This window comes from Colletotrichum siamense (assembly GCF_013390195.1).
Source record: "Colletotrichum siamense strain Cg363 chromosome Unknown KSG_Cg363_contig03, whole genome shotgun sequence".
In the NCBI taxonomy this organism is placed as follows: Eukaryota; Fungi; Ascomycota; class Sordariomycetes; order Glomerellales; family Glomerellaceae; genus Colletotrichum; species Colletotrichum siamense.
This window is the reverse complement of record NW_023501016.1, coordinates 1857353-1869445: the sequence shown is the minus strand read 5'-3', so window position 1 is coordinate 1869445 and position 12093 is coordinate 1857353. Positions and strand designations below refer to the sequence as shown.

At 52.0% G+C, this 12093-nt stretch overlaps 3 protein-coding genes across 3 annotated transcripts; 2 read left to right on the top strand and 1 right to left on the bottom strand.

Moving 5' to 3' along the window:
• Positions 1 to 256: 256 nt before the first annotated feature.
• RKI1 (Ribose-5-phosphate isomerase) lies at positions 257 to 1180 on the bottom strand (the record flags this gene model as incomplete). Its single annotated transcript, XM_036636353.1, has 2 exons — positions 257 to 693; positions 775 to 1180. The coding sequence occupies 2 exons, from the start codon at positions 1178 to 1180 to the stop codon at positions 257 to 259; spliced, it is 843 nt and encodes a 280-aa protein (XP_036497483.1).
• A 4937-nt stretch (positions 1181 to 6117) lies between these two features.
• On the top strand, positions 6118 to 6936 carry TRI6-1 (Trichothecene biosynthesis transcription regulator TRI6; the record flags this gene model as incomplete). Its single annotated transcript, XM_036636352.1, has 2 exons — positions 6118 to 6741; positions 6796 to 6936. The coding sequence occupies 2 exons, from the start codon at positions 6118 to 6120 to the stop codon at positions 6934 to 6936; spliced, it is 765 nt and encodes a 254-aa protein (XP_036497484.1).
• A 2477-nt stretch (positions 6937 to 9413) lies between these two features.
• On the top strand, positions 9414 to 10087 carry CGCS363_v004502 (uncharacterized protein; the record flags this gene model as incomplete). Its single annotated transcript, XM_036636351.1, has 2 exons — positions 9414 to 9994; positions 10075 to 10087. 2 exons carry the CDS (start codon positions 9414 to 9416, stop codon positions 10085 to 10087), a joined length of 594 nt encoding a protein of 197 aa, XP_036497485.1.
• Positions 10088 to 12093: the final 2006 nt, after the last annotated feature.

Genomic DNA, 12093 nt, shown 5'->3' with positions numbered 1-12093 from the left:
CTGTACATATTTCACGGTGTTGCCTGTACATCTCTAGCTTAACGTAACATGTCGTCGTAATCAGTAATGAAGAGATCTACCTCGTGGAAGTTGTTCGCGGCCCCTCTCATCCGCTCGAAAACACAAAACATCCCAGCCACCTTCATGTCGTCGCATCAATACATCTTTGCAGAGAGATTTTGTGTCGCTGTTAATTGACCTTTTGAACTCCATTCTATTCAAAGTCGCTCTAAATATCAGTAATATGCCATGCCATCTATGCGCCAGTAACCTTAACACTGCCATCCTCCATACCAAAGTACGCCGCGACCGGCTTCTGGGCAAGACCAAACTTGCCGGCCTGGGCCGCCTGCAGCCCGTTGAGGCCGTGGAAGATGCCGATCTCGACAATGCCGGGGATCAGCAGCAGCTCCTTGGCCAGCGCCGAGACCTCCCACGCGCCGGCGGCGTTGCGGCTGGCGCCGGCCTCGACGTCCGAGGGCAGGAGGAGCTGGGGGAACGGCGCGTCGATGATCCACATGCCGTTGTCGGTGACGGCCTCGCCGGCCTTGGCGGGCAGACCCGGACGGACGATAGGCTTGATGGAGCCGAGGTCCGTGAGACGGTCCAGGACATCCGGGGCGGACATGGGGAGGACCTCGATGGGGATGGCCTTCCAGTTGGTGAGTAGCCTCTGAGAGAGCTTGCGGTAGTCTGCGGGTTCTCGTCAGCTCGTCTGCGTTCACACTTTTTCGCTCGGACCTCCACCAGAGGCGTTTCCCGTAAAAGACTCACCAGCAACAACGACAAACTTCTTGGCGGCAATGGCGACAAGCTTCTCCTGCAACAAGCAGGCACCGCCGCCCTTGATGCAGTTCAGGTCCGCGTCGACCTCGTCCGCACCGTCGAACGCAACATCCAGAGCGACGAGCTTGCCGTCGGGGCCCAGTGGCCTCTCGTCGAGGTTGCACAGGCGAAGGCCGGCGGCGCGGATGAGGCCCTTGGACTGGCTGCCAGTGGGGAAGAAGGTCATGTTGGACCAGAATGAGGGGCCCTTTGCGGCGATGGCGTCGACGACGTACACGACGGTGCTGCCGGAGCCGATGCCGACGAAGCGGGCCGACGCGTCAAGGTGCTCATCGACGGCGCGGTAGGCGGCGGCCTTCTTGGCCGACTCAACGAGGGATACTGCGGAGGACATGGCGCGGGCGTAGTAGAGTTTTGGTGTGACGGTTGTGCTTGTGCGGGGTGGTGAGAAGGGTGAGAGGAGTGGTGAAGTTGTACGAGAAGAGGATTGGCGGAGGGACGAGATGGTTGATCTTATTAATAAAGATGCTCTGCTGCAGGAGGTGAACATGGGGTCGGCCAGAAAGAAGAGGCTTTGACGGTATGGGGTGGTGGTGTTAGAGTGGGATGAGCCATAAAGCTTTCTCCGGTTGCCGGGCTTACTCATGAATCGCGACGGACAGTGGATTCCGACACGGGTGCCAGCGGCTGGCCACAGATGGCTGCTGCATCTGCTCCCGGTACCTCGAGACGAGGACGGTGAGATGTTGCGCCATGGCTGGGCTGGATGCTTTGAAATTTGGGAGCCAATTGGGTTTATTGACCGTTAATTAACCCATTAAATCAGCTGTTTGGCGTTGTGGAAAAGGCTGAAGCCGTTTCTACCTCCAATTGAGCGCGTCCTCGGTAAGCCTCGGTCAGTCCCTCCTTCACCGAGCACCCCGCCTACACCGACCGCGGGGCATCTTCTCAAATGCCAGGACCACTTCTTCACCCCACCTATGACGTATCTGGCGACTTTTCCAGGGACGAAAAACCCACCGTTGTAATGCCCGTCACCTTCCGAGATCGTCTCAGGACGGAAGCGCCGAATCAGACCGAGAGCTCGGCGGGCCAGTGAGCGTCCCGGGAGCCACCGGCGTGCTTCCGGTGGACCTCCGGTGGATCAAGGAAAAAGTCTGTACGTGAGATGTTATCAGGGAAATCCCTCGCGCGCATCGCGGCAAGTAAGAAACTTGGTTATTTACCGACGTCACTCGTTGAGTCTACTCAGTACATGCAGCTGGCCAATGGACGGACCGATAATTATCAACAGGGTAGGTAAACATCGACTTGGCGAGGTTCAGACGCAGCTCAATTTGACTACATTCGTCGCGCATCGACTTGCATGGCGGCTATCAATAAGACGACAATCCGATCAATGCTATCTTGATAGAGAGTGCGTTTCTGATATCTCTCGTCTCCCCCATAACTTTCTAGTAGACCAACACCGAATAAGACTGCTATACCGTAATTACAAGGCCGCGAGTGTCATCGGGACAAACATTTACAACATGGGCTAGAATCTTGCTTGCCGCAACTTGAGGCGTCAAATGAGACACGTCAATCCGTAATCGATGAGAGTGTCCACTAAAATCGTACAGGTCTTCGCCAGCCCGGAACATTTTCAAAACCTCAGTGTCAATTAAATTCCTTTCCGCTTGTCGGCCACCTTCACTTAGTCTGCCCAAATTGGTCTGTTCATCGCAATCTAGCGTAATGGGGATAAAATCGCAACCTCGCCTGTCAGCACAGTCCTTGTATTCTTGACAGACAGCCGTTCCTGCCTCGTTGGCTGTTTGGGCGTCTTTGAAAATGTAAAGTGTTGAGTAGGTGGATGGCTCATGAATGAGCGACTCAAAAATCGCCGAGCGGATACGACGACGCAGGTCTTGATAGCCCGGCTGATCCCGACTCAGCACGGCTTCGGCAGGGTTTATGAGGAGGTGGTTATGCACCAGCTTGATTTTGTCGCTGGTATCGTCTAGAAATTTGGCAATAGTCAGCTTGCCTGTTCCTGGGAAGCCGTTGATATGGACTATTGGTCGAGGTTTTGACGGAAGGGCCATTGTGAAATTCGACGCTGGATTCGAATGGCTGAATATGGTTGATAACTGTAACACCGACTCAAGAGTGGTTCTTAGGAAATAACTTTTATGTGTGGATTTTATGAGGCACAACGGCAAGTCAGCCCCGACGTTATGAGTCACGCTTCACATATGACTCCTATTCACGATTGTACTAGGTCCGAAATCACCCTAACGCCAGAAAATAATAACTGATCTAGTCTGCACGGTCACCAAAACGGTAACGTTTGATGAGCTTCGGTTTGTGGATGGCTATAAGGCGGCGCTGGTAACCATGTACCCATCGAAGCTTAACGGAGACACCATCAACGTTATTCGGTTCTCGGCTCAGTTGCAAGAGATGATGCAGAACATGCTGGCAGACACATACTAGGAAACCCAGCAGTAGCAGACTAGTCACCCTTGTCGTCTTACGAACACACACAAGCCACATGTTCTTCAGCAGCCACCAGGGTATGTCAACAAGCATATCCTCCTGTGGCTTTACCGGACATACGTGCAGAAAGATCTTCTCAGGGTTCCTGCCTATGTTTCTGCTTTAAACATTGCCGAGATTCCCCATATTTTGCTTGCTTTTTCCGGGTTCTCGGGGGCCATGAGGTCTCAACGTCAATAGACCCGGAAGTTTGAGCTACAATTCCTTCTCGCACGTGGTAGCAGTCGCCGACTCGCCTAAACCATCGGTAGAATGTCAGGATTCGTAACTCCATACTGATTCATCTTCATCTGTCAAAATTCCAACACGCTGGATGACAGACCACCCGAACATTCGGCACGTCTCCGCTCCCATCATGCACGGTCGTTTCGGTTATCTATACATCTCATGATCCTTTCGTTCCATTTCTAAACCGGTGGCCTGACGGACTCGACTGCTGCGCTTCTCGAATCGGATTCGAGAGCAGACGAGCAACAGTGACATCGTCTGCCCAAACTGATGAACCCTTCAGGACTTCGGCCAGGAGCACAGGGACGAACTGCGAGTCGCACATCCCCCAAGAACCAGTCTTCAGAACTCAAGATGCGACTCTGCATCGCGCAGCCATGTCGCACCACCCCTGTCCAGTCAATATGCCAGGAATCTTATCTCACATGAGGCAGGCACGGTCAAATGCGACCCTGTTCTACGTTTGTCCATGGAGGTGTTGCTGAGGATGACACTCTGCTCTCCTTCACCCTTGTCTAGAGCCAACGGCGCGACAGCGTTGCTAGTCCTGCGCGTGGTACCAGCACCCCAGCGGTGATCTTGCATGTTTGTTTCCCTGAAACTAGTTTCCACAGCAGCTAGATTAAGCCAGATGCTGTTACGTCTGCGTAGATATGCAGCATCGATCAACAGCACCAGCGCGGATCATCGATGTGGGGGATATTCATCATGATGACACCGGGACGACAGTAGGCCGTCCTTATCCGCAGCTATAATTGATGTGACCACTTGACTTTGATAAACTCAAGAACATTTCTGGTCTTCAACATGAACCTGATGCAGTGTGGCGCTCCGGCGCCGGTCTAGCCAGACAGAAGCGACAAGGGGAACCAACGGGAAGAACCCAGCCGGGCAGGGCTATCAGCTTGGCTATCACTGCAAACAAAACAATTATAGGATAGACTAGGCCTGTGGAAGAATACTCTCTGCTCTCGGCCGGTGTCTCTATCAACCACATATTAAACTCAGTTCGGCGGAGAAGAAGAGGCCTCCTCCGCTGATGATCGACCGGAACGTGTTTATCGGCGGGGTACATGACACGCGCCATAGCCGCTCTCGCCGTCGTCGCCGTGATCATGGCATTGCTTCAACCGTCAAGGTGGGCAGTTTCGAGGAGGCCTAGATTGACAAAGTGACGTTGGCGAGCCCGGCCGATCATGGCAAGGAAGGGTGACGATCCAGTGAACACGGAGGAAGAAACCCCCACCGAACGTCTCGAGTCATGCAGCTGAGCGTGGCTGAGGTCGATTCTCATGAGCGAATCGCATCTCGCCATTCCCCTGAAGAGAACCACTTTTATCCGTCTGGGACACTTGACGGGCCTGTCGTCCAGCCTTACGGAATTGGCTTCCAGGTGTCAGAGAAAGGCCAAGGGGGCACGACTTGGCTGTGATTGGGAGGCCGTGTTTATTCCGTGGATGAATAACTACTTTCCAAGAGACTGTCAAGTCTGAAGCGGGAACAGCATCATGGATCAATCCCAGACAGCCTCGACATGTCAAAAGTTCTTGGCTACCGATTGGCTCATGAGAAGGCCATCTCGGAACTCTGCGCTTCCTTAACTTTATGGTTTGGCTTGACAGCTTTCCAAGAGCCAATCGCAATCAACATCGGGAACAAGGGGATCCATACCCATCACCATGACCTCCCCGCAAACAGCCGCCAGAAGACAGCATGTCCCAGCTAGATGTTTACATTTTTAGGGCACAAGATGTCCATTAAGACGCTGTGTTAAGTTCAGTCAGCGCTTAGAAAAGACGGTGGCATCCCGTCCCGCGTTGCGCACGAACCTCCTCTCCCCATTGACATTGATGACTGTCGTGATTAAGCTGAGGAGGGGGCTATATCAGCTATATCTGACCCTGGGCGACGGGCTGTGCAATTTTCGTGATCTCCAGGCGATCTGACGCTGCAACATGGCCTCCTGGACGTTCTGGTTAGCGAATCGCATTTCAGCGGATGCACACTTGTTCCGCCGTCTCCCCCCATTTCCCCAACTGTTCGTGCCACGAGATCCTTGGCATCGACGCACCTAACGCCGATGTCAAATGGCTGACAATTGAAACGGTCGGCCGGTTGTCCCTAGATAGGGAATAGATCTGCTGAGATCTCAAAAGTCTAACGCATTTGCCGAGAGAGGAAGAGGGCGACGCCTCTTTCATGTGGGCCCTGCCATTATTCCGCCGTCGTCAGGCCGTTTATGGCCCGGTTCACACTCTCGCCGGATGCCATGCATCCATCACCAACCCCCCGGCGTTTTGGAGGGTAGGCGCCGACGTTGCATTCCGACACGAGCTATACCACCTTGTTTATATGACTTGCATACGGTGACGGGTGACGGGTGATGGATGGTGGGAAAGCCCAGATCGTGAGATACATAAACGCCAGCGTCGATCCGGTTCTCGCCAAGATCGCTTCTTCTGCTTCTCTCCAGATCACGGTTCACAATCTTCTCGGCGGCTTTCTGATTTTCTTCAAACCATTTCTTATCATTCAATTCTCTGTCTGCAGGTATCAGGCGCCATGGAGTCTTATCTCGAGGAAACCTCCTACACTTTCTTCCCCAGCGTCGACGGCAGCATGGGATACACCTTTGACTCCCAGTTCATTCCTTACCCTTCTGGGGATAGCCTCGACAGCTTCCTGTATCCTTTCTCATTCCAAACATGCCAGCAACCAATGCCAATGATGGCCACCAGCCCAACGCTTTCGGACTTCACGTTCAACACCGCCTACGCCACGCCCTCTCCTCCCCCGGATTTCTCGCCTGTCCCCAGCGAGCAATTCGAGTTCGCCCCATCACCCAGCAGCGTGACCACATCACCAAGCTCACCTCCCAAAGAGTCAGAGGTCGACAGCTGGGGTCCTTCGGATCTCCATCAGATGGGCTACCTCGATGTCGCCGGAAACTGGCGTTGCCGGTACGCCGGGTGCTGCTCGTCGCGCGTCTTTCTTAGAGCCTGTGATCTGCGAAAGCATTTCCGGGGCCACGCAAAGTACTTCTTCTGCACCGAGAAGCGTTGCCAGCAAGCAGGCGTCGGCTTCGCGACTCGCAAGGACTTCCAGCGACATATGGGGTCTCATAAGCCCGCAGTCCGGTGTCTCCACCCCGATTGCGACAGAATCTTCAGTCGCAAGGACAATATGGTATGCGTTAGTCTCGCACTGTTATCTGCAGCAAATACTAACTTGGAAACAGAGGGAACATTACAAAAAGATTCACCAACGGTTAAGAAACAACTTGTTTCCTCGGCGATGCCGCAAGACCACGCAGAGCGAGCCTCAGCAGGCCGTTTCTCCGGCATCGACCTGCTCAAGCTGCACGATGGATTCTTGAACTGAAACTTCTGTTCTGTGAATTTAAGCGGCGATAGTGGACTTTTGCAGCAGCACGATTTTTGCAAATAATGTGTTATGCGGCGATGTTGATGATTTTCACGTCAAGCCTGTCTTTTTTGAGCGACCATAGATACTAGGATCCCCTTCTAAGAGGCGAACCACTCTTTTAATTCCATATATATATATTGCAAAGACGTCCTAGAAATCTTGGCGTGATTGTTTAGATGAACGGAAGGATAACCGAGAGAGCCCATCCTTGACTCCATCCATGCATGACTCCACGCCTTCGTCATTACCTTACATGTAAGCTTAGAAGATGGCCACGTAGTTTTCCAACTGATGCAAAATTGAGCCGTTAGACTTAGGATATTGTAAAACAACTTCTAAACTTTCTTTCTACGCCTATGATACAGCGCAGCAATGACTTTTAAACTCATGTGCGCAAGAATTAGTTGGCGAACTATGAGGATGTCTTCTGGGTCTCATCGGAAGTCGGAATCCGAAAACGCACGGGAAAGGACGCCATTGGTTGATTTACGAGACGAAATTGCGCCATAACAGAACTCCGAAAGTTTGAACTTGGAAATTGACGGTTTTGGGCAATTTTCTAGACGGTGGGATGAACAAGATGTCGAAAATGTCGAGCTCAACATGTGCACTCGGAGGCCGTAACAACCGAAGACCGAGACCTGTTATCCACAACTCGGAAAAGTAGTAGACGATGAACCTGGCAAAAAGCGCTGTAGAGGTATCATTCTCATAGGCGCCAGCAGAAAGGGAAGTCTTCGATGGTGGTATATATATGATCCGATGCCCCCCAATCAAGATTCCAAGTAACCTCATTCATACGGGAAACATCCAAAACAAAACCTCACTTACAAGCCGATCTGGACAATCAAGATGAACAACGCTGATGTCACTATCGTTGGAGTCGGCAATATCGGAGCCGCCATGGTCAGCGCATGGCTTGACTCGGGGTTGAAGGTCGCAATGTGGAACCGCAACATTGATCGACCAAAAATCGCCAAACTTGTGGAAAGGGGTGCAATGTTCGAGCCAAACATCAACGAAGCAATGCATTGCAGCGACAAAATTGTCTTATGCGTCTCAACTTACGATGACATTGACGAAGTCCTAACGCCCATTTTACCCCTCAAAGGAACCGAGAGAAGCATTACGGTCATCAACATTACCACCGGCACGTCTAAGCAGGCCCGGGATATGGAGACGCGTCTTAAATCCAACGGTATTGCTAAATATTTCGACGGCGCAATCATGGTCACTCCCGAGCTTATTGGCACGATGCACTCGTCCATGTTCTTTAGCGGAGAAAACGAAGCCGAATTCGAAAGTATCGCGGGGATTCTCAGGCCGCTAGGAAGTTCTCACTACGTCGCCCAGGACTCCGGCGCAGCAAGCCTCTGGGATATTGCGGCCCTCGCAGCCATGTATGGCATGTATTCCGGGGCGATTGTCGCGCTGAATGTGCTCAAGCGGCAGCGGCCCGATGACCCGGCCACAGAATCACCATCAACTGAAGTACCAATGAAGAAGATTGTGCTCCCTCTCCTCTCGACACTTTTGCCTCATCTAGTCAATCTATCAAGAGCTTTGGATAAGGAGGACTGGGGCGAGAACTTTGGAAATCCGGTCTCGATGCAGTTGAAGGGGCTGCAGACCATCTTGACAACCTTAGGAGAGGAGAAGGTCAACGCGGACGGGCTCGAGTTGTTTTACCGAATGATGCAGCGAGTGGTGCAAGACAAAGGCGAGAATGCAGGATTAGCTATCATGGGAACCTACCTGCTGGAATGAATAGAAAGATCGAGATTCAAGAAATCTACAGTAGTGGTCTAGTGATGCTTGTTACAGCCGGGGCTTAGGCAAACAAATCGGAAACAGGATGTGTAATCAATCCGTTGGATTGGGCAAGTAGAACGAGTTCAAGACCTTGACATGAAATCAAGGGAGAAGACAATACACTTGTCACTGTAAGAAACTTTTCCCTTGCAGTGGCAACAAAGGTTCCACTGCCCTTGTGCATTACTCATTATTGACGGTCAATAGGCTTGTTCGCCGAGCAGAAAGAATTGTTGCTCCCTTGCTTCCTGACGATAAACGTGATACTCAAGATTAGGAACTAGCGGCCTGTGAGAGTCTTTGAAGCTAGGTAGTTGAAAGCTGTCCAAAAACACAGTCTGCTGTGTGCTAAAGAATGGCCTAAATAACAGTTTGGCGACGGTTCTGCACGCATCTCGACCTTATATTCCATCTGAATAATTCCCGAAATCATATCAGTTCTCAGGTCATTCCAATATAACATTTCTTCACACAAGCCGTTGCCTATCTCATTCAATTTCACACTGCAATCTCATCATCCACGCCATCTCCTCGTAACTCGAATTCCACCAATAAACAACAAACTCTTTTCACGTTACTTTCATCCATTACACAAATAACACCGTAGCATAGACGTCACGATGTCTTCTCCTAACGACAACGAGTTCGAAACTAGGGTGAATAACATCACGGACCTCCGAGAGTGTATCTCAGGTTCGCGGGAACAGCTTGGCATTGTAAGGACAGCCGCGGGCCGAGCCCTCTTGTTGCAACAGAGAGGATTGGAGTTGAACCGCGGGGTTACGCGCAACGAGAATGACATTGCGGTAGAGCTCAGCGAAAACGAGCAGCTTGCCTACGACATCCATCAAGATATTGAGGAGGGGCACAACAACCTTGAAGAGATGGTTGTCGACTCCTCCCCGTCTGACAGCCCTTCCCAATCGACAGACAGATCAGCGTCTCCGGACTCGAATTATGTTCCCGCTGCTGTTCCCGTTGCTGGTCCCCCTCCTGCTGCCCCTCCTGCTGCCCCTCCTGCTGCCCCTCCTGCAGCCCCCCCTGCTGCCCCTCCTGCTGCCCCCATCCCTGTTGCCCCAGCTAACAACCCTCCACGTCTCACTGCCAACCAACTCTGCGCCAATGCTCCAGCCTTGGTCGCGACAATTCCAGCCAATCTCCAGAATCGAGGTGTTCAAGAGTGTGCCAGAATTGTGGCTACGTACGTTGCGCGAGCACAGGCTGCAGCTGCAGCGGCAGCAGCCTCGCCTACTGACGCGAATCTCCGCACTGCGTCTGAAGTGGCGCATTCTAGGCTTCAAAATGCTCGAAGGAGACAGATGCTGTGGACTAGAGTATGTGTTCACTGCCATATGGTTTCCAGCTATAACGAAAATACACGGCGTCATTTGAGAGAATATCACTACATGAGAGACCATCGTTACAACCACTTGAATAGAGCTGAACGCAGAAAAGTGGCCCAGGCTGAGGCACCTTAAGATGTGCCTAAGGATCAAAAGAAATCTGTGGGTTCATGTCTACAAATATCAGGAGGCTACCAGGGAGCGGGAGATGGGATTCAAGCTTTGCTATGGATTTACATCTTTGCTTAAAAATCAACTGATTTCAGATAATAATCACTTTCTTACGCTGCCTTCCTTTAAATACCGCGGGGGATGGATAGGTGTAGAAATACCATATCACATCACTTTGCGGTTATGTATCTAATAGTTCAAGCTAATAATATGACAGATAAAGTCTTCTATACATTCTCTCCCAGGCCTTCTTCATCAACTACAATACAATAAAGGCTTCACTCTGTTCACATCAGTTTACACGCTGCGCCTTTCGAAGGCCAGAACATAGAGGCGTCAGTGATTCCATCTGTGTTCTTCAATCCTTTGGTTGGACGACTGAGTGCTAAGCCCGGCAACATGGCCCAGCGAATGATGGTGGACGCGATGTTGTCCTGATTTGCGGGGCTCTGCCCCTTTTATCCATCTTACATGTCTGCCCCCTTCCCGTTGAGTAATACGGCTGTCCGTAATACACTAATCGAACGTCTCTGCTCTTTCAAAGCTCCAATCCTTTCATGCAACCTCGTAATAGCACCGAAAAACGTCCTCGGCTTGCATAGAACTATTCACGCGATAGGTCAGTCGGTGCCCGAGTATCTCCCCTCTAGGCTTGAGTCACTACCGACGGAGCTGCTCGAGGCGATTTTATTTGTCTCTCAGTCGCAGATAGATCTCCATACTCTCGTCAGTGCCTCACCCACGATTTACAGAGCTTTTCTTTCAGCCAAGCGAACGGTCTTCCTCAGCATTCTGGTCCGGGATCTCGGCCCGGCTCTGTGGGATGCCCTGGCTGTGGCCACTCTAGCCCCCGCCAAAATCGAACACCAAGGAGATGAGGGAGAAAGAACGAGTATTATTCAGCGATGCAAGTCAATAACCAGAGACGACGAGGCTTTGGCGTCAGCAACCATCGATGTAGCTATAGCACTGCTCCACGTGAATCACAGCGTGCAGTTCCTCACTGACGAATTCGCCGCATCAAGGCTCCCGGAGCTCGAGAAGATCCGTCCGGACGCCGCCCATCCATGTACCCAAACAGAACGTTTGCGTTTCGCACAAGCCCTGCTACGGCATCAGGTCCTGACCCGCATCACTAAAGGCGGCGAGCCCCAACCGGAAGGATCCAATGTCCTGCATGACTTCTTAAGTCTCTTGAGACCTTGGGAGACACACCTGCTGTCCGATGCTCACTGCTTCATCTGCTACATGATAGACCATGCATTCTCTTACTTCAGAGGAACGGCGAGGCCGGATAGGATTACAGTAGACAGCCCGCGAACAGAGTTGCAGAAGGCGAGAGCCGCAACTTGTTGCAATCTCGGCGTGCTACACAGAAAGATCGTCTCGGAGCGAGCTCGCCTGGTCGCTAATCCGGAAATTGCAACAGACCCTTGGCAGGCATACATAAACAGCCGAAAGGGGCCGATATGAGGACTATGGCCCGGTTTAACTTCCTCATAGCAGGACCGTTGCCTGTGAGCATCGGTTCCAATAAAGTGGCAGAAAGAGACAGGGACATACGTGACGAGTTATATCGGCGCGAGGATGCTATGCCCCTCTTGGTGCATGACGAGAACGATGATTCAAGGCCACCTTTCCGATGGGTTGACGCGCATGCTAGCATCAACTGCCAGGGATGGGGCGTGCATTTACGCCGTGAGGTTCTGCCAACAGGCCAGGAGGAGCTTACAGCCCGCCAAAGAGGATGGACAGTGCAAAATATGGATCAGTGGCGCTGGTTTGG